At 40.7% G+C, this 21,454-nt stretch overlaps 1 protein-coding gene across 10 annotated transcripts; it reads left to right on the top strand.

Annotated features, from left to right (window-relative positions):
* Nucleotides 1–11,186: 11,186 nt before the first annotated feature.
* Nucleotides 11,187–20,796, top strand: LOC122651492 (serine/arginine repetitive matrix protein 1-like). 10 transcript variants are annotated; one of them, XM_043844895.1, is made up of 14 exons: nucleotides 11,187–11,446; nucleotides 11,579–11,668; nucleotides 11,851–11,973; nucleotides 12,093–12,260; nucleotides 12,356–12,442; nucleotides 12,585–12,712; nucleotides 17,678–17,722; nucleotides 17,817–17,828; nucleotides 18,087–18,605; nucleotides 18,681–18,806; nucleotides 18,927–19,175; nucleotides 19,269–19,418; nucleotides 19,545–19,736; nucleotides 19,813–20,796. In XM_043844895.1, the coding sequence occupies exons 1-14, from the start codon at nucleotides 11,426–11,428 to the stop codon at nucleotides 20,588–20,590; spliced, it is 2,688 nt and encodes an 895-aa protein (XP_043700830.1). In that variant the 5' UTR covers nucleotides 11,187–11,425; the 3' UTR covers nucleotides 20,591–20,796. The 10 variants fall into 10 exon arrangements, with proteins under 10 accessions (XP_043700830.1, XP_043700829.1, XP_043700828.1 ...); XM_043844894.1 differs by having other exon boundaries at nucleotides 18,075–18,605; XM_043844893.1 differs by having other exon boundaries at nucleotides 17,817–17,870.
* Nucleotides 20,797–21,454: the final 658 nt, after the last annotated feature.

The raw sequence follows: 21,454 nt of genomic DNA, 5'->3' as shown, positions 1-21,454 counted from the left end.
TGAGTTGAGTTATGTGAAACACAATCACCATGATAACAACATCTGAACTCACACAAAACATGAGATTTATTCACACTTTTTTTTTTGGGGGGGGGGAATTATTAGCGCCACCCCCTGAGTTATCCCGCTATTTTAATGCAATCCCACTAAGTACCAAAATATTAAATCTGGCCAAAAAATTAATGGGGTTAGCCTTTTAACTGTTAATAATTAGTGTTGTCAACAGGTTAGATTTTTTAAAAGACTATTTTGCCCTTTCCCTTAAAACAACAGAGCCTAGTCTTCATCTTCATCAGTCGAACGAATAAGACTTCCCATCTCTGCAACTGGTCACTACTGCCCATCTCTCACCTTTGCACCCTTGCACATACTCACTTGGTCACTTCTCACCTCTCTTGTCCCTTCCCCATTTTTTTTCCTTCTATTCCTGTTTCAGAGTAAAAGAGGAAGAAGAAGATGAATCAAGGAAACCCTAACCCTAAATGCCTAAGCCTCAGAGACGGACTACGTGAGAGAGAGAGAGGGAGGGAGAAAGTAAGTGGGTAGGTAGGTTAAAAAGGGAAGATTTCAATAGTGTCCTTGGGTTTCATGATTAGTTCACTATTCAAGCTACTGAAGGACGTTTTGGTGACAGTTTTTGGTGAGATAGTTATGGGTAGTTAATTTGGTGAGATGTTGGCTGAAGAGCACATGGCTTTGATTGTAATTGAATTTCCAATCATTTGTAAATTCATTCGAGAGTAGAATTATGAATCGGTTAAGGATCTATTTTATTTCTTAGAAATGTGTATCATAAAGATGCTCTGCTTTATGCTCTCCGGTCTCCCAATTGCCATACTAAGGAGATTGATGAAGATGATGATCTACATGAAGTAGGTGAAGGGAGAGTGAGAAAAGCCCTAAAGTTTCTTTGTAAACTTGAGTTGTTAGGGGACATGGTCATGGCCAGCCAAATTGGATCCTAAAATTCAAGCAAATGATGCCTAGTCGTCTCTTGTTCAAGCCCAGACTAGCAACACGACCGTAGTATTTAATGGCTAGAATCCACTCCTGCTTTAGCTGTTGCAATTTACACAAAACAAGAGACAATTGCCGTTGTGTTTTTTTTATTTTTTTTTAATTCTTGCCGGTTTTTTTCTGACACCGAAATCATGGTCACCGAAAATCTAAAGGGCACCTGTGAGCTAATTTGGTCACAAGCGCCGGTAAGCAATGGTCAAAAAGGTTTTTCCCCTATTTTCGTTTTGGTTCCTTATTTCACATTTTGAGGGAAGAAGGAGAGGGAGTATTCCCTCTACGATTCCTTCTTTTGTTTAAAAAAAAATTTTAATATAAGAAGAAGAGAGGTAGGGCTGGGTCTTTAGAGGGTAGTTTAGTCATCTGCATTACACACTGTTAACCCGATTAGTTTTGGGTCAGATTTGATATTTTGGTACTTAGTGGGGTTGCATTAAAATAACAGGATAACTCAAGGGGTGGCGCTCGGTATTTCCCCCCCTTTTTTTTTTCTTCTCCTTTTCACTGTGCAATATCTTTTACACGATCACACATGCTGTAAAAGAAAATCAAATCCGTACTCTATTAGAAGGGAAAAATAAATTATTTTGCTCTCCTTGCACATCACCCTTAGCTCAAACCTTCGTGCATACCCTATAACAACATGTTGAACCTCGCTCTGATACCACTTACTGGCAACGAATGCGCAAACACGAGAATGAAACCAAGCAGAAAAATTAAACAAGACACAAGAGAACAACAATTTTTCACTAAACCTAAAAAACTCTTTACACCACTTCCCACCTCATATGGTGATCTCAATTACTCGTGTTTAGGTTTTTCCCACATAAAATATATAGTGAACCCAAAAACCATAATTCCCACATAATACCGTTTCTACACTGTACAATTAATAGACCCCAAAACCAACCCAATTATAAATACAAGGCCAATATTAATTATGTAGACACACATAATACAAGCCATACTCAACCTAAAAAAAATTGTATCCGCATTTTTTTCGTCTCTCTTCCTGTGGCGATTTTTTCGATTTCTCATCTTCGGGTTGCTTGCTGAGTAAGGTTTGGGCTTCTTCCCGAGGAAGCCTGTGGTGCCAGCTGTAAGTGTAGCGGTTCGTCTCCTCTCTCGTTCCTTGAGAGCTTTATATCCCTTGCGATAGGGTTTCTTTTCTCATTTTTTTTCTTAAAACTCCACTCCTGTGAGAGGTTAGCTTTGAAGGTCTGCTCTGGAGATCCTCTCGTCTGGAGCGCTTCTCTCTGACGGTTTTTACCTGAGGACGCCTCTAACCTCGCTTTCCTCTCCACGACCTGAGTTTGCTTCCCTTCTTGATTCTTTTGGTAGGTATTTTCATTAGATCCATGGCTGTCCGTGAGGTTTCCTGTGTTTTTTCATTTCGTCTTTGTGTTTCTTTACCATAAGATAGCTTTTCTTCTCTCTGTTGTTGTTAGAACTGTTTCTTATGCTTAGTTTTCCTTGTGTGTTTTCTTTATCATAGGATAGATCTGCTCGTTTTCTTTTAGTTTTCTTGTTGACTTTTCTGGTAGGTATTTTTTCGCCAGATCCATGGTTGTCCGTGAGGTTTTCTGTGTTTTTTCGTTTTGTCTTCTTTGTTTCTTTAGCTAAAATAGCTTTTCCTCTCTCTGCTACTGTTAGAGTTGTTCTTATGCTTAGTTTTCCTTGTGTGTTTTTCTTATTTTAGGATAGATCTGCTCATTTTCATTCAGTTTCTTTGCTACGTCTTAGATATGTTCTCTTGATTGAGGTTCGTCTCTTCTTGACTTTTCTGGTAGACATTTGTTTTGCTAGATTTGTCCCTTACCATAAGGTTTTTCTGTTTTACCTAGTTGCATTTTCTTTTGCTTTCTTTACCCATGATCGCATCTCTTTTCCCTGCTGTTGTAAGAACTATTGCTATGAATAGCTTCCTTGTGCATTCCTTTCCTTCAGATTCTTTGCTATGTCTTAGCTATGTTTCTTGACTGAGGTTTGCTTTCTTCTTGATTTTTCTTGTAGACTTTCATTTTTGATAGATCCATGTCCGACCGTGAGGTTTTCTGCCTACCTAGTTTCGTTTTCTTTTGTTTCTTTACCTAAGATAGCATCTCTTTTGCCTACTGTTGTTAGAACTGTTGCAATGTTTAGTTTTCCTTATACGTTTTTTCTTGTTTGAAGGATAGATCTGCACGATCTTTCTTTCAGTTTCTTTGATTTTCTAGCTATGATTCTCACTTATGTTTAGTGTTCTTTTTCCCTGCATACTGCTCTAATTTGCTCTCTAGATCTTTGTTCTCTTTAATTTTCTTCTTTGATTAGAGCTATGCTTGGTTTGATTAGATCTCTGGTTGTATGCTCGACCTGTTTGCCTATATAGATAGTTCTTTGCTTTGTTATACCCTAACTATAGCTGATCTGTTTTTGGTTTAGATTCGTTTTTCGGTGTGCACTTATGCTTCTCTTGCTTACTTCTTTCCTTTTTTCACTTACATCTGAATGCTTATACAAGGATTTTAGCAGAAGAAGATCCTATCATTTCACTTAGATCTGGTTTATCCAACTTCTCTAGGTTCTGCTTTCTTATTAGATTTTATTTGTTATTAGATCTTTGCTTGTATGTTCAATTAGTCTTTGATGTTTTTTGAATTTTTTCACTGCTTGACTAATATATTACAGTAACTACTCTCCCTTTCCCCGTAGCCCCTAGCATAATCTGTTTCCCTGCTTCATGTCCTTAAAACTACATAAACTGTGCCTTGTTTTTTTGGTTCTTAGCATCTCCTCCATCTTTGATAAAGTGCTAGATCATTCTTTTGTGACTCATTTCTTTAAGGACTACCAATCGATTATGTCTCACTCTTTACTAATAAATCTGGACAGCTTGGCACTCTATACATGCATTCCTGGTCGGGTGGAACCCCTCCCCCTTTCTTTATTTTTTGATCTTGACTTTGTGGCTGGTTTTACTAATCTCCTAGTTGCTATGTTCTTGCTAGCAGTTTGTTCTCTCTACAGAAGGATAATACTGGATTTACTTCTAAAATGGTGTGCCTGGGTTACAGTATTTTTTGTGCACTGCGCTGCCCTTTGGGTCTATTTGGGACTCTCCCTGCTCTGTAATTGGTTGTATTACTTGATTTCGAATCCTCAGGTGTATTTTTTGTGCTTGTACTCTAAGGTCTTGTTTGTATACCTAAGTGCTGTCGTAGTTGTGTGGAGCACCCTCTTGTATTCCGGGAATTTGGTATTTGTGGTGTTGGGCTTGTTGGAATCCTTTAGTATTGATCTCCTATTTTCTATTGTAAGTATGGAAGAGTATCAAAGTGCTAGTGTAACCGGGCTGGCTCCAAACCTAGGCAGCACTATAGAAGCAGATCTGGACCTTAGTGCTGACATTTGCTCAGAAGGGGGCAACGTCAACTGGGACCTTCTATTGGTAGGGAAGCTTTTGGCTCCAAAGCATATATCTGCAACTACAGTCTTTAAGGCCTTATCTGTGGCATGGAATGTTCGACGGGAGCTGGAGGTCCGACAAATTGACGTAAATCTTTTCCTTCTTCAGCTCGAGCACTCAAGGGAGATAAATCTAGCTATGGTCAATGGGCCCTGGCTAGTAAAGCAATTTGTAATTGTATTCCAGCCATGGTCAAAGGAAACTCCCCCTGCTATGTTTTGATTGGGTGGACCTCTGGGTCCATGTGTTTGACCTCCCCTTATACCTCCATACAAGGGCAATCGCTGAGACAATCGCGGGAAGATTTGGAGTGTTTCGTGCGGTGAGGCTCCCTGCCTCATTTAGGAATTACTCAAAGTCCCTTGCTATCCGGGTCTCCATTCAAGTAGATACCCCAATACGAACTGGCATGCGCCTATCCTGTGTGGGTGCAGGCCTAATATGGGTAGAGTTTGTCTATGTAAAATTGCCTTCCTTTTGTTTCTATTGTGGCCTGATTGGACATGATATGCGCGGGTGCCATGTTAGGGGTGACTTTATTCAGGGGTTTCGTTCACCCCTTTTCATACATTTTCCCGTTCCTACAAGAAACTCTTGCTTTGAAACCTTATTTGAAGACTGGCTCCGCCTTGGTGGATCCACTGTTCGCCCCGTTGCAGTGGTACAAATGACCCTTACTGCAAAAGCTATTCTGATTGATCAGGAGCTATGTTATATAAAGATTGTATCTCCCTATGATCCCGATAAAGCACAAAGCATGTGCAATCTGATCTTCTCCCTGCTTAGCCCAGAGGACAGGTTCAAGCAAAGGCAATGCCCTTCAACAACACCAGTTTTCCTTGGGCCTCCCAATTTTAGGCCTAAAAAGTGCATGATGTCAGCCTCCAAAACAGCTAATAGAATTGGTGGTGGTTTCGGTTTAAGAAATAGTGGGCCTACCTTTAATGCCCCTACAAATGAGGAACCTTTTCCTTATGGTTTGAGATATGGGCCCCTTAGCCATTCAAAGCCCCATCTCGCGTGCTTTTCTCCGATGAAATCCCTGCATGCATTAATGTGGGATCTCTTCCCAAACGTCCTGTTTGCCCAATTAAGGACTCTGGTGTGGTCGTACCTATTTGTCCGCCTTCCTACTCAATGTTGCCACAAATGGAATAGGGTACTATTGGTGATTTGGAGCCACCTATTCTTATCCATTTCCTTTCTGAGGAGGTATCCCCCACTACTGCAGAATCTTCTGTTGGCTCCCAGTCTATACGTAGCTCACCAACGAAAAATCTATCACCAGGAGAAGATGCCTCCAGCACAATGGTACTTGCTACGACATCCAAAATAGTTGTCGTTACTTGACTAGATCCATGTGAAATCCATTCCTTTGTTAAAATTGAGGAAATCTACAGCACAAAGTCCCCAAGTAGTCGATCCTCATTAAAACGCAAATCAAATATTTGACCTAGCCCAATAATTCAGAATTTCAAGCGGCTTCAGATCTCCCAAGGCTTGGGTCTTGACCCTCCATTACTTGCTTGGCGCCCTCCTTCACAGGGTGCCCCCCGGCAACTTAAATTCCCTATGACAGAATCAAAATCTGAAAGGGTGTGGGTAGCTGCCCTCGACCAGCCCCCCAAGACGTAATGAGTCTATTATGCTGGAATTGCCAGGGAAGTGGTCGCCCCCTGATAATACAGTACTCGAGCACATTTTGCTCCTCATCTAAGCCAGACCTGGTCTTCTTAATGAAGACTAAACAACAGCAAACTCATTTAGTCAAGTTAAAAAGAAAGTTAGGCTTTGGCAATATGTTATGTGTTGACCCTATTGGACTCAGTGGAGGGAATGCCTTATTCTGGAATGACTCCTTTAACGTCAGTGTTCAGTCTGCCTCATCAGGGCTGGTTGACACTATTGTGGGCAATCAATCCTTTGACACTAGATTGTATATTACATTTGTGTATGGCGAACCCCGCTCTGATAAAAGACATATCTTTTTGCAGGAGCTAGCCCAACTTGGTAGAACCATCTCTAGGCCATGGCTATGCCTTGGGGATTTTAATGAGGTTCTCTCCAGTGATGAGAAACAGGGAGTGATCCCTAAAACCATTACACAAATTGGTAATTTCCAAAGCACTCTTGACTCATGCAATCTATTTGAGCTCAAATTCTTTGGCCCTCCTTTCTCTTGGTCAAACAAACGAAGAGATAATGATCTTATCATGTCTAGTATTGATAAAGTCCTTGGGAACCCGACTTCATTCGTATCTTTAGTTGTGTAACTGTCTATAAGCACCCTATATTGGATCAGACCACACTCCAATGGGAGTTCACATAGTCCCTTCTATGAAGAAAAAGTGGCATTGCCTTAGATTTGAAGATAAATGGGAAGGTCACCCAGACCTGAAAAGTACCATTGCTAATGCTTGGGCCACGGACTTTGATGGGTCTGCTCTATACACCCTACACCAAAAAATTAAGAAATGTGGTGGTGCACTTCGTTGTTAGAGTAAAGCCACTTTTGGTAATCCCGTGATGAAATCTGTAAAGTCCAAGAAGACCTTGCCCTTATTCAAGCTGACCCTAGTCGATTTTCCCTGCAACGCGAGGAGAGACTCCTTATCCTTTCCTTAGAAACTCTTCTCAATCAAGAGGAATGTTTTTGGGCACAACGATCTCGAGTTAAATGGTTGCAAGCTGTGGATTGCAACACAAATTTTTTTCATACTACTGCTTCCCGGCGGAGCCAATTTAATTCAATCCATCGCCTTGACTCTGTGGAATGGCTATCTTTTAAAACTGGTCTTGCAAATCATATGATCTCATACTTTAAAGAGGCTTATGAGTCCTCAAATCTAACAGATTCTTCATCTTATCTTGATAGGTTTTCCCCTAGGGTTTCTGCCTCCCAGAATTCCTTCCTTTATCGTCCTTTTTCTGCTGAGGAGATCAAGAAGGCAACCTTTCAAATTGGGTCGTATAAAGCTCCAGGCCTTGATGGGATGCCAGCAAAATTCTTCCAATCTAACTGGGATATAATTGGGCCTGATGTCATTGCTACTACTCTTAGGTTCTTTAATAATGGGTACATGCTCCATGACTTTAATAAAACTGTTATCATCCTTATACCAAAATAGAAACATCCAGAAGTCATAAGTCATTTCTGTCCTATCAGCCTTTGTGTTTTATAAAATAATTGCCAAGTGCTTGGTTAATAGGATGAAACCCTTTATGAATCTTATTCTTGGACCGTACCAAAGTGTCTTTATCCCTTCCCACTCAATTTCTGATAACATCTACATAGCTCATGAAATCCTACATTCCATGAAAACTAAGTCGGGTCGTTTAGGAAGCATGGCCATTAAACTTGACCTCAGTAAAACCTATGATAGGATAGAGTGCAGTTTTCTCGAGGCAATCCTCCTCAAGTTTGGTTTTTCTAGGGTCTGGGTACATTGGATTATGCAATGTGTTACAACTGTCGAATTCCATTTGAGGGTCAATGGCTTTATTAATGGGCGTTTTTCTCCCAAAAGGGGTCTCCGACAAGGTTGCTCCCTTAGCCCATATCTTTTTATCTTATGCCAATAAGCCCTCACCCATCACTTCACTTTAGTTGCTAGTAACGTTTCTCTCCCGGGCTTTCAAGCCAATAGAGCTGGACCTAAGATCTCCCATTTGTTTTTTTGTTGATGATTGCCTTATCTTTGCGAAAGCAAACGTGGGTAGTTGTAACACAATCTTGGATATTCTTCGTCAATATTGTTCGGTTTCGGGCCAAGAGATAAACTTCAACAAATCCTGCATTCTCTTTAGCCCCAATACCACCTCTCTCTTAAAATACGAGATCTCTTCCCTTTCAGGGTTTACTTTAGTCAATGATCTTGGTAAGTACCTTGGCCTACCAACTTCTTTTGGCCGTTCAAAACGTCTAGCTTTCCAGAATATTCTTCAATGAATACGTGCCAAGCTCTCTGGCTGGAAAGAAAACCTCCTTTCCGCAGCTGGGAAGGAAGTACTTATCAAATCTGTATTGTCATCTATTCCAATGTTTGCTATGTCAATGTTCCACCTCCCTTCCAACATTTGTTATGATCTTGATGAAATGTTAAAACAATTTTGGTGGAAGGATAATAAAGATAAAGACAGCTGTTGGGTCAAATGGGGCAAACTCTGTTTGAGTAAGAAATCTGGGGGCATGGGCTTTAGGGATTTTTCTTGTTTCAATCAAGCACTCTTAGCTAGACAATGTTGGCGACTTATACACCAGAGCGATGCCCTTTGGGTCCAGGTCTTTAAAAGCCGTTATTTTTCTAATTCCTCTTTCTTGGAAGCTTCTCTTCCCTCTAATTCTTCTTGGGCATCGAACAGCCTGTTGAAAGGACGCCCCCTCCTCCTTAGTGGCCTTCGAAAGAAGGTTGGCAATGGGTAAGATATTAATATCTACAATGATGCTTGGGTCACTGGTATCCCTGGCCGTCGTATAGTATCCCCTCCCATTAGTAATGGCCCTATGGTGATGGCTGACCTCATCAATCCACTTTCCCATACGTGAGATATCTCTTTAGTTCGATCTTGCTTCTCCCAATCTGAGGCCACCAATATTCTTACCAATCCTCTTACCCCTCGAGCTCAGAGAGGAGTGTGGTGGTGGGCTTTTGCTAAATCAGGGATGTTTAGTGTAAAAATTGCCTACTTTGCTGCTTTTGACAATAAAACTGCAGGAGCTTTTGAGAGCCCATCCGCTGTTAATCCGCTATGGTCAAAAATATGGAATTTGGATATCTTACCCGAGCTTAAGATTTTCTTATGGCGCTGTTGCACGGGTAGCCTGGCTGTCTATAGTGCTCTAGCTAATAGACACCTCTTGTCTATAGATACTTGCCCTATTTGTCACATAGAGTCTGAAACTATATTGCATTTACTTGTACAGTGTCCATTTGCGGCCTCTTGCTGGAGGGCGCCCTCTTTACGCATTGATGTTTCGGATTTCCATGGCTCTACGTTTTAGGATTGGATTTCTTTTCGCCTTTGTCAGTTCGACAACTCTACTGATAGTGGCAATTTTGTCATCATCTGGGTTTCGGTACTATGGGCTATTTGGAAAGCTCGCAACCATTCAGTTTTTCGCAAGTGTGATCCTGATCTTAGGAACATTATATGTGCTATGGACATTCTGATCGCAGAAGGTAGACAAGCAGCCCATCGCTCTGAGCAGCTTCATACTATTCCTCCTATGTTCTCCATGTGCCCCATTCCCTTATTGTCGGACTCCTACCATTTCTTGTTCACAGATGATGCTTGGTCGTCTTTGTCTCAAAGGGGTGGTCGTGGAGTGATGATCTGGAATAACTCTGGACGCTTTCTGATGGCACAAAGCACTGCTGAGTTAGGTATCTCCCTCTCTGCTATGGAGGCTGAGGCATTACAAGATAACCTTTTGTTGGGACTTCACATGGGCTTGCAGCGAGTGATCATTTTTTTTGATTGCCAGGCTCTTGTGGCAGCTTTACACTCTCCGTCTAGAACGGCTAATTGGGCTACTTTGGATATTCTAGCTGATATAGATTTTCTTGTTAATTTGTTTTCTTCAGTCTTTTTTCGTTACGTCTCTCGAACGCTCAATGCAGAGGCTCATTACCTTGCTACGCGAGCTTCAAACTTATTTCTTTTAAATGTATGGTGGTTAGTCCCCCCCCTCCTATCCCTGTATTACTCCCAGCGCCTTGCTAGATTTCTTCGATTTTATAAATCATGGTAGTGTTATGTTAAAAAAAAAAAAAAAAAAAAAACCCAAAAAAATCAACTTTCCCTAAGGTGAATTTTTAGATTTAAATGATGAATTTTCTATCTGTGCAAACAACAACAAACTCAGACTTATCCCAACTTAATGAGGTCGACATGAATTTTCTATCCCTCCATGCTAAATGAGCAAAAAAAAAAAAACAAAAACACAAAAAAAAGAATATTCTAAAGGGAGAAGGTTTTAAGCAAGCAACACTGAGGAGTAGGGGTGTAAGTTTGGCCCTATTGGCCCGAGCCTGCCCTGAGCCCGAATAGGGCTTGGGTTGGATTTTTTAAACCCTAAGGATTGGTTAGGGTTGAAATTTTCAGGCCTGGGGTCATGGTCAGGTTGGGCCAGGGTTGAGACCTCGGGCTAAGCCCAACCCGACCTGAGTCTATGTTAGATTATGCTTTACAATTTATTGTTTACCAAAAAAAAAGGGTAATTATCTATTGAACTAAAATATTTATAAATTTAAGATTAGATTAAGTTTTTTAACCCAAAGAAAAGTCTATTGGTCAATTGAGTATGAAACAAACCAATACCCAATCACATGTATCTGATTTTTTTAGTGCATAAGACCAGCCCGATTAGAGTCAATCAGGGGTGGGCTGGGCTGGGCTGGGCTGAGCCCGGCAGTATTGGACCTGGGCTGACTTTGCTCAGCCTGACCGAATGCCGGAGTGCGCTTGGGTTGGGCTAACAGGACTCAAGGTCGGGCTAGCGTACGACGTACCCTCCCCAAACACAGCAGACGCTTAATATTTTCGACGGTAACCCTAGACCTATCTAACTCGTCGTTTCAGTTGAAGACCCGTATTATCGAGTCGTTGAAGGACTCTTTTGCCATTGAATCCAATGTCTAAGTGGGCAGATGGCGGTGGATAGATTCGTAATCTACAATCAAATTTCTAAATCAGGGGCATTAGTTAAAGAGAATAAAATGCTCCAACACTAAACGGTGTCAGGTTTACATGTTGGATGAGATAGGAAGGCATCGTGGGATTGATTCGTTTCCTCTGAAGTGAAGTTCTCCCTTCCCGCTTGCGGCAGGAATGGCGTAAAGTGGAAAAGGCGTTAAATTCTCACTCACGGCAACTTACTTAACTCTCTCGTTCATCCTCAAAAACTATTTTTGCCCTTTTCAAACAGACACTTCCAAGTTTTGCTGATTTCTATCGAAGATGTCCGGCGGGTTCTTCCGAGTAAGAATCCCTTACTGTATATTTTTTAATATGTTCTGTAAAATTCGTGAATTTTTCCGATCCAGTGGTGTCTACGAGTTCCATTGTCAAAAGTCTTGGCTTGATGAACTGTTTATTGGATTTGAATTTTAGGGCACCTCGGCCGATCAAGACACTCGCTTCTCAAATAAACAGGCGAAGCTGTTGAAATCCCAGAAGTTCGCCCCGGAATTGGAACATCTGGTTCGTTTTCGTTTTCTTCGTTGGATTTTGTTTAGTACGCAGAAGTTAGGGCTTAGTATAGCTCAAGGAGCATCCATTAATCGAAAACAAAGCTTTTTCATTTTGTATGCAAAGGAAAAAAAACAAGAGAAAATGATCATTTTTTCCCTTTTATTTTTCGTTTTTTCAACTTGTGTGTCTAGGTGGACATGACTAAGGTGAAGATAGACACGATCAAACCCTGGATAGCTAAGAGGGTAACAGAGCTTCTGGGATTCGAGGACGAAGTTCTGATTAATTTCATTTACGGTCTGTTGGATAGAAAGGTAAAAGTTTGTTATATATGCATTTCTACATTCCACTTCCCCATGTGGGACTCATCTGTTTAATTTTGTCATTTGATTTTCAGTTTGATTAGTTGTTTTTTATTCTAATCTTGTTGCAGGAGGTGAACGGGAAGGAGGTTCAAATCCAGCTCACTGGATTTATGGAGAAAAACACTGGAAAATTCATGAAAGAACTTTGGACCCTCCTCTTGAGTGCTCAGAATAATGCCAGTGGTATCCCTCAACAGATATTGGATGCCACAGATGAGGAACTTAGGAAGAAGAAGGTTTGACATCATGTGAATTGTTACGTCATTGGTAGTTTCGATTGCAATAGGTAATAGTTTATATATTGTCTTACTTTTGTACGTGATCACTCTAGGCGGAAGCTGATCGAATTACCCATGAAATTCAGAAGAGGAAAGAGAAAGAAGGAAGAGAGTTCGAGCTAGAGAACCTGAAGAAGATGGTAACTAATCCATTATATGCCACTTTAAGCTTTTATGGAACTTTGGTTTTTGGTTTTAACTCCCGCTTATGTTTGTTCTGGCATTCAGCTTGCTTCTGCAATTATTTGGGTTCATGTCCTTCTTTGCCTCAAACTACTGTAGGACGGCGGTAATGATGACTTGAGGATCAATAATGCTGCATCTGATCCAATCTTGAGGCGTTCACAGGCCAGAGGCTCCAGTGAAGAGAAAGAAGCTGATGAGAGGAATGGCTCAAGGAAGATGAGCAGGTTAGAGCTGAAAGTATTGCTTTTCTTGTATTATCTTTTTACTTATTAAAAATATATATCTTTATTGCTTTCTTTCTCTTGCCACTTAGTTGTCTTCCATCACCGTATAATTTTCTGCATTCTGTTTTGACACCTTTGATTTGTTCTGTACTAAATTTTTTGTGTTTGATTTATGGAGTCAAATTGAGCAACTTTGAACAGGTAGCATAGGACCCTAATATGAGATTAATCCCCTTTTTTTGTTTTTTGATATTTTGAAGTGGCAAATGGTTGTCATTTTACAGAATTGTGTGTTGTTATGTTGGACAGAATGATCAAACCATGGTGGACAATGATGTCCCCAGCTGTGGGGATGTAATCAAGCCTCGTCTTGTACAGATTCAACAGCTTGATTGTAAAAATTTTACAGCATTTTTTTGGAGGGGGTGTTGGATTGGAAAATTTTCCTCTCGAGGCATGTTTAAGGAGGTAATAGCAGCAATGCTGCTTCCCAAGATGCTGGAATAAGAAAGCTCCATTGATGGGGGAGGCTCCAATGTTGGAGAATGTATTCTAGAGTCATTTAAGGAGGTACTAGCAGCAATGCTGCTTCCCAAGATGATGGAACAAAAGAATGCCATTATTGGACGAGGCTCCAAGGAGGAAAGACTATCAACCTCTCTGAAATTGCTATTTACCCCCCCCCCCCCCAAAAAAAAAAGAACAGAAAAAGAAGAAGCACATCCATGAGGTTGCTTTATGATGTTTGGTAGAAAATTGATTTTATCGAAGTAGTTGGCAAATGACCAGGCTTTACAATGTTTGAATGTTAGACTTCTAACTTCGGGGTATCTCATCACCTGGTGGTAGAGGGCCGGTTAGGAGAAAATGGGAACTTGGTAGAAGTCAGAGTTGCAGGGGGGAATAGAGAAGAAATTGCATAAAAAGGGGAGGGGGGGGGGGGAGAAGAAGAGTCCACACGCACAGAGCCCTCAGGCTACTCAAACCATATACTCAATTCATTCTTCAAATCTGTCTCCAACGATGGGGTCTCACACCATATATAAAGAGAAATAAAAGACTCCTAAAATTAGAGACTAACTCTCTAACTAGGAAACTAATTCAAATATTTAAACTAAGAACAATTGGGAAACCAAATATCCTACGTAGCTAACTTCTAAAATAAACAGACTAAAATTAACTAAAAGACATTATTTCCCCAAATAGTATAAATTCCTAAAATCCTACTAAATCCAAAAACTCAATCTAGACCCGGTTCATCTCCATCTGGATAACCAACTGGGCTTGGGTCAGTCCAAGGGTAAGAGTTAATGGCAAAACAGTGAATAGATGAAGTGTATGACAACAGTGGCAGAAGTGTAATTATGGGTAGTTAAATGATAACCAACAAAGGAGTATTGTGTATGGGAAAGGATAAACTTGGAACAAGTTTAAAAGAGCAAACTAAGCAAAGAATAAAAGGAGCAGGGGCAATCCTGGAAAAAAAGAAGGAAAAAAGACTTAAGGTACTGTGCTACCAGCGGAGAATATGGAGAGGATGGAGGGTGGTTTTACTTCTTCTAGAGTAGCAGCGTGGGAAAACCAGTGATGCGAATCAGGAGATCAGCAGAGAACCTTGCAAATCAAATGGCGGAAATCCAGGAGTTTAGCAGAAAACCAAGGATTCCAACTTCGACAAGGAGACGGCGTTAGGGATCCCAGATCAGGTACGCCTTCCTCGATGTTTCTCAATGATCTGCTCTTCTTTTTTTTTTTTTCCCACTTGGTTGAATCCGAGACGGGGGGTTGTGAAGGAATGCTTGATCAATTCACAGAAGGGGGAAAGAAGGCAGTGAGGAGGGTTTGATTGGTTCACAGAAATGGGAAAGTAAACGGTGGGATTCTGGAGGTTTTTATTTTTGGGTTCGTTGTGACAGAGAGGATGGGGTTGCTGTGGGTTGGGGTTCAGTGGGATCGAAGGTGAGGGGTGGGAGATGGAGGGTAATATGCAGGTTTTTTTTTTTTTGTTTTTTTTGAGCAGATCTAAAGGGATTGACTGCAGAAAACAGAGTGGAGGGGTGTCGGGGAGGTTACAGCAGGGAGGGAGGAAATGGGTTAGGGTTTCACAGTATGGGGGAACGAAGGGATGGGGTGTGCTAGGGTTTTGAATCGATATCTCTGTTTTGCAACAGAGACGATTTTTTTTGGGGGGGCTTGTGGTTACAACGGGGAATAAAAACAAAGATGGGGTTGCTTATTGGAGTTGGAGGAGTTGGGGAATGGATGCTGCGGTGATGTACAGCGCTGGGATGGGATGTGTTGGATGTCGAACAGAGAAAGAGAGAAGAGAGAAATTGATTGGGAAGGACAATGGATCCTTCGGCTTTGATACCAAATTGGTGGAGGGCCGGTTAGGAGAAAGGGGAACTTGGTAGAAATCAGAGTTGCAGGGGGGAAAGAGAGAAGAAATTGCATAAGAAGAAGGGGAGGGAGGGGGGAGAAGAAAAGTGTACACGCACACAGCCATCAGGCTACTCAAACCATAAACTCGATTCATTCTTCAAATCTGTCTCCAACGATGGGGAGTTGCACCATATATAAAGAGAAATAAAAGACTCCTAAAAATAAAGACAAACTCTGTAACTGGGAAACTAATTCAAATAAAGAAAAACTAAGAACAATTGGGAAACCAAATATCCTACCTAGCGAACTTCTAAAATAAACTAAAAGACATTATTTCCCCAAATAACATAAATTCCTAAAATCCTACGAAAAAAAAAATATTCCAAAAACTCAATCTCGACCCGGTTCATCTCCATCTGGATACCCAACTGGGTTTGAGTCAGTCCAAGGTAGTGTGTGTATCTGCATCACCTGGTCATGCTTATGTGGACGTTCATGTGGTACTCTTTGAGTAAGTGCTATGTTGAGGTGTGTTGTGTGTGTGTGTGTGTGTGCGTGCACACGCGCTAGGCAGTACATATTTTCCTGAGTATTGATATAGCATTCAAGGTTGGTCTCTAGTGGCTCTAGCAAGCAGAGCTGCTTTGTATCCGGCCACCCTCCCATCAAACATAAAAATAGGGTGGGAAATTGGGGCTAGAAATATTTATACTGTAGGGTTCCTTACTACTTTGTTTTATTCTGCCAAACTCTTACCCACAGTAATAAAAGAAACTGGGTAAAAATATTAATACTGTAGGATTCCCTGATTGTTCATGATGATTTTATTTGTGGCAGATTTCTTTCCACATGTTGGGATGAGATATTGTCATTATGATCAATGATTTCTTCAGGCTTCTGACAATCACTTAAAATAAAATGGGAAAGAATCTTTATTGCAACACAAATGAAAGATTACGGGAAGAAGTTACATAGACCGAAGAGGACAAGATAGAATAAGAAAGCGGTAGAGATGAGGGGAAGGGAGGACCGTGTATTGAATGTTGTTTTAAATATAATGTATTGATTTGCATAAAAGTAGAAGATTAGAACAAAATACTGCTTAGAATGAAGAAATATTTTGAATATTTAGTGAAAAAAAAAGAAATATGATACAATAAAATGACCTATAAAGAGCATTATTAATCAAGCCACTTGAATACTCCCCTCCCAAAACAAAAATAAAAATAAAAATAAAATAATAAATAAATAAAAAAAGAGAGGCATCGTGTATGTGTGGATAGAATTGCGCCTCAATTAGCTGAGGTACAGAAATTAATTTTCTTCTTCTGTATTGTGACACAATTCTATATTCCAGTTTCTAGGTTTTACACATGGGGATAAAGAATCAACAGCCAATTGAATTATTTATCCCTCTTCGTGTAATTAATAGGACAATTACTGCCAGATCCTGGGTGGGAAGTAACTGCTTCATATGTTGAAGATGGTGGGAGCACGAAAAATAATCAGTTCAATCCTTTTCTTTTAAACACCAGTGCAAGAGTAGCCCTTTTGAGTCCAGTCTTTTGAATTGGAAGAAACAAGGCATGGTGATTAGCAAAACAAAATTGCAGTAACTTTCTCAGTTTCAACCTAAACTCAAATTTGAAGAGGGGGTGGGAGGTGGGGGATAGAAATGAAATATTTTGTCTGTAGGAACCTAAAAAGTGTTCTTTATTTTTTTTCCTAGATTGTCCCTGAAATGAAAGTAATGTTTTTTTTTTTTCTTATTTTATCAATACTCATTTAGATCTAGCTCATTGGCCTATGGCTCTATCCGGCAACCATTTCACATTTTGACCTGCACTAAGAATCGACCAAGCCATTGGAAAACCCAAAAATGTCATTAAAGAATTTCAGATCAGTATTATTGTTATTGTAGAAGCATTTCCTTGCCCTGCTGGTATATCGTATCAACTCCACAGTTAATTTCCATGTGCCAGTTCAGGTGACACTCAAACTCTACGCCTTGTCCGTTTTACCGTCTATCCATGTGTTGAATTTTGTCCTGTTGGACTTGCCATGTGTCAGATTTTTTTGGGGGTAAAGTGCCATGTGTAAGAATTACTGTTTGAAATTGGCTGAAAGTTGATTTTCTTTAAAATTTTGGACTTTTGAAGATACAAGGGGTGGATTATGATAACATGGTGAGCTATATGTTGGAGATGGATCTCTTAAATTGACATGTAGGTGATGTAGCCAAACCAGAAGATACCTTTCTAACCAAGGGTTGGAGCAACTAAATCAGTCCTCCATAGCTAGGAAATTGGCTGCCAGACTCGGATTACAAAACATTTTCTTGTTACTGTTCATTATTATTTAGCATCATCGAATGCATTGTTAAATTATTCTTTGACATGGTGATTGGTGAGCTTAGTTTATTACTTTTATCCCACTAGTGTTATAGGGCAGGGCATTGACTTCTATTCTTAGTTTTTCCATGTTTAAATGGACAGTACATGTTAAGTAGAACTGATTGATGGTATTCATGTTTTAACTTATCTAGTCCCAAGTATGAACTATTTTTTCGTGTCTACTTAACAGCGCATCCAAATCTCCACATTCAATGGACCATTCCCCTTTTAATCGGTGTGTGATCTAACCATGTATTTAGTGATAGTTGTTATGTTTCCACTCAATGACTTCCTTTACATGACGGAATCATGTGTTGCTTCTGCTGCAGCTCTCTTTCCAGGTCAGTCAGCAAGTCATTTTCCAATTCGAGGAGTTATTCAGAGTATGTTTTCTTTTAATCCAGCTATGACATTTGTTTAGATTTTCTATAATTCAGTTATGTGCATTTAGGTTCCATCATTTAATGTGTTTTTTGGCTTCTCTTGTTCCAGCACATGAGGAGTTAAAGAGTACCTATACTGTAATTCACTCTTCTGATTCTATTTTCATCAATAATTTTACTTAACTCGATGTGTACCTATCTCAGTGAAAGGCACAGATCAAGGAGCCTATCCGGTTCTCCTCAACCACGAGGGCGCTTTATTTCTCCTGAAAGGCGGTATCGATCTCCTAGGAGGCGTTCTGTTTCTCCTCGTCACTGGCCTTCACCGCGAAAACCTCGTTCTCCTTTAAGGAGCAGATTATATCATTCTAGACATAGGTCACCATCATATTCGCGGCGTAGATCTCCTTCTCCTGTGCGGCGTAGACTGCCCTCTCCATCAAGACGTAGATCTCCTTCCCCTGTGCGGCGTAGATCTCCTCCTGTGCGGCGAAGATCTCCTTCTCCTGTGAGGCGTCGATCACGTAGATCTCCATCACTTCGACATAGGTCTCCACTTGGTGTCCGCAGGAGGTTGCCAACTCCCTCCCGGCGTCGGTCTCCACCTTCTAGGTGGAATTCCCCATCACCAGTTCGGCGCAGGTCACCCTCTCCATTGAGGAGGAGATCTCCTCCTCCTAGGTCCCCAAGACACAGGAGGAGGTCACCATTGGGATCACCAAGAATGAGATATAGGTATTTGAAATTTAACATGTTTTCAATGTTTTCTCTCCCCCCAAACTTTGCTTCAACCAAATAGTGCATGTGCAGGAGTCGTAGTCCATATAGAAGCCGCAGTCCTGCATATAGAAGTCATAGAAGCTTGAGTAGGGACCGCAATGCTAGAACTAATGGTGTGGAATCCAGAAGTACACGTAACGCTCATGTCTCTCAAAGGTAGCTGCTGTTACAATGTCCTGGATAGGTTTCTGTTTGATATCGACATAGTTCTTTTACTCTCTTCACAGTGAACCACTGATTACGTTATCTTTTATGATCTCATAAAATCTGTAACAGGGCCCGTGGGAAAATGTCTCCTGTTCATCATGCTCCACAGAGAGAGGTTGAGCGACTAGGTCAGGCACAAAGGGGAGTGGACACAGAGTCTCGCCAGCCACCAATTTCATTGAGGTCACCACAACGGGATCCTAATGTCCGTAGCAATGCCGATCAGAAAAAGCCTGCTTTGGCTCATACACCAGAATTTTCTCGAAGTCCATCAGATTCTTCACCACACATGGGGAAATTGAGCCCTCATGAGGATAGGTCTGTTTCATGGTTTTGGTCACTGTGTTATGGGATTATACTCCTCTTTTTCCTGTTCTTACTTAATCTGCTTACTTTCATGTACTACTGAAGGGTCCACAGCTCATCTGAGAGTCCTCCGAGGCAAGAGAAAGAACGGTTGAGTCGTCATGGCAGTGCAAGTCCTGTGAGGCGGCCAAGGAAACAGACAGTTCGTCATGACAGCTCAGAAACAAGTTGGGCGGAAGAGATCAGTCATGCGAGGTTGAATATCACATTGACAACTTCCTGCATTGTTTGTTGGAATTTGGACCTCATAATCATGCTTCGACATGTTCTCTTTGCTTGTTCAATATATTTAATTTATTATGCCTGACTTCTGTATTTCAGGGAGGATGAGAAATATAGGAATAATTTTTCAGATAGACATTCACCCAGATCTGGCAATTGGAAACATTCTTCTGTGAAGGATTTTCGACAGGAAGAGTACCGCCCTGAAAGAGTAGGTGGTCATCAGTCTGCTGAAGCTAGGGGTCATCCAGATAACACAGAATTGAGAAAGAAATACCGGGACAAAAAGAGGTACGCCATTATCTCACTAGTTTGCGCTCATGTGTGAAATCTGTAAGAATTATTGATGTCTTGATTTTTGTGGCAGTTCGAAAGCTTCAATGGGGTCTGGTCGTTCTGAAAGTCCTATACAAAAAGAATCTCCTATTTTGGGTGGTATTGAATATGGGCCTGGGAGGCCGGGCTTTGTACCAGATGATGTTCAGGCTGGACAACAACTAGCTAACAAACATGGAAGAGATTCTCCTTCATTAAGTGAAAGAGTACAGAAATCATCCTCCAGAGAAGGTAATAAAGCAGATGAGGGAAAGCATTCCCATTCAAGCAAGGCTGAAGACAGGGGCCGGCATGACAGGACAGAAGAAGTACAGAAATCGCTGAAGAATGTTGACAGGAAGAATCGTCCTGGTGACTCTGATTCTGATTCGGCTGAAAAAGAGAAATTTAGATCTGATTACGTGGAAAAGAGAAAGCATAAGAGGTCATGTAGGCTTGAAATGGCTTCAGATGATAATGCATATGATGATTCTGAAATTGATGAGAGGAAGGAGGCCAAGAGAAGAAGGAAGGAAGAAAAGAGATTGCGGAGAGATGAGAGGCGGCGACGGCGTGAAGAACGACACCGTAGAAGGGAAGAACGCCGTGCAAGCAAGCTAAAAGCCAAGTCAGGGGACACAGTCACTCCACCCTCAGATTTTGAAAAACTTCGAAATGATGCTGATGATTCAGAACGTGAAGGTGATGCTAGCAAAGATTCAAATCCAAGTGACACTGAAGAGAAACAGTCAGAGCAGAAAAAGCTTGAAATTGAGCTCCGAAAGAAGGCTCTTGAATCGCTAAGAGCAAAGAAGGGCATCAATCACTAAATTTGTTTTTTTTTTGGATCATCTTGCAATTTTTATTTTCTTTTTTCTTCTTGTTCTGCAGTATTTATTAACTTTTAATATTAAGAAATATTTGCTAAAAATGGGAATTTTCCTGTTGTGGCATAGTTGTTTAATGCACAGTCTGTGTTTACTGCTGGCAGCTTTACTGGATAAATGAAGATTCCTGAGCTATACTAGATGTGCAACTTTGTGCAGAACTTGCTCCTAGATTTTCTGGTAATATTTGCCTTCCCTTTGTTGGGAATTTGGTTTTATTATTTTTTAGGAGTTATTCACTGTATGGATATGAGAGCATCTCAACAAATTGAACAATCATTATTTCATGTAATTTACCACTATATATTATAATTTTATTTGGTATTCAGAACTTCCTGTAGCATTGAATTATATGCTGTGCCGTGCAAGTTAAAGAAATAGATACACGAATCAAGTAAACAGGGTCAATCAGATTGATTATAACTAGAGAAATAAAACCTAGAGGTCTTGGAAGTTTTATCTAATCTGAGGTGAATACTAAATCAGCTTTATGGTTGATTGATAGATGAAAATACTGTCAACTAGATGACTTGGTTGAGCAGGGCCTTGTGCAGAACCAGTTTTTGTACATCAAATCAGGTGATATGTCATACATGCTTTATGGGATTTTTAGAAGGAAGACTCCAATCTCTATTGTCTAAACCACTCATGTTAATAGTTGAGCTGTCTTGTATTGTGTGTTGTATTATACTGTGGTTTAACCTCTGTATGGTTGGCATCTTGACAGTGCTGGGGACTGTGTTTTTAAAATTCACCAAGATGATATAGGCTTCCAAGTCATCCTATCTTGATCTCAGTCTTAACTTA

This window comes from Telopea speciosissima, chromosome 2 (assembly GCF_018873765.1).
Source record: "Telopea speciosissima isolate NSW1024214 ecotype Mountain lineage chromosome 2, Tspe_v1, whole genome shotgun sequence".
NCBI classification, from domain to species: domain Eukaryota; kingdom Viridiplantae; phylum Streptophyta; class Magnoliopsida; order Proteales; family Proteaceae; genus Telopea; species Telopea speciosissima.
This window is presented reverse-complemented; position numbering and strand designations above follow the sequence as displayed.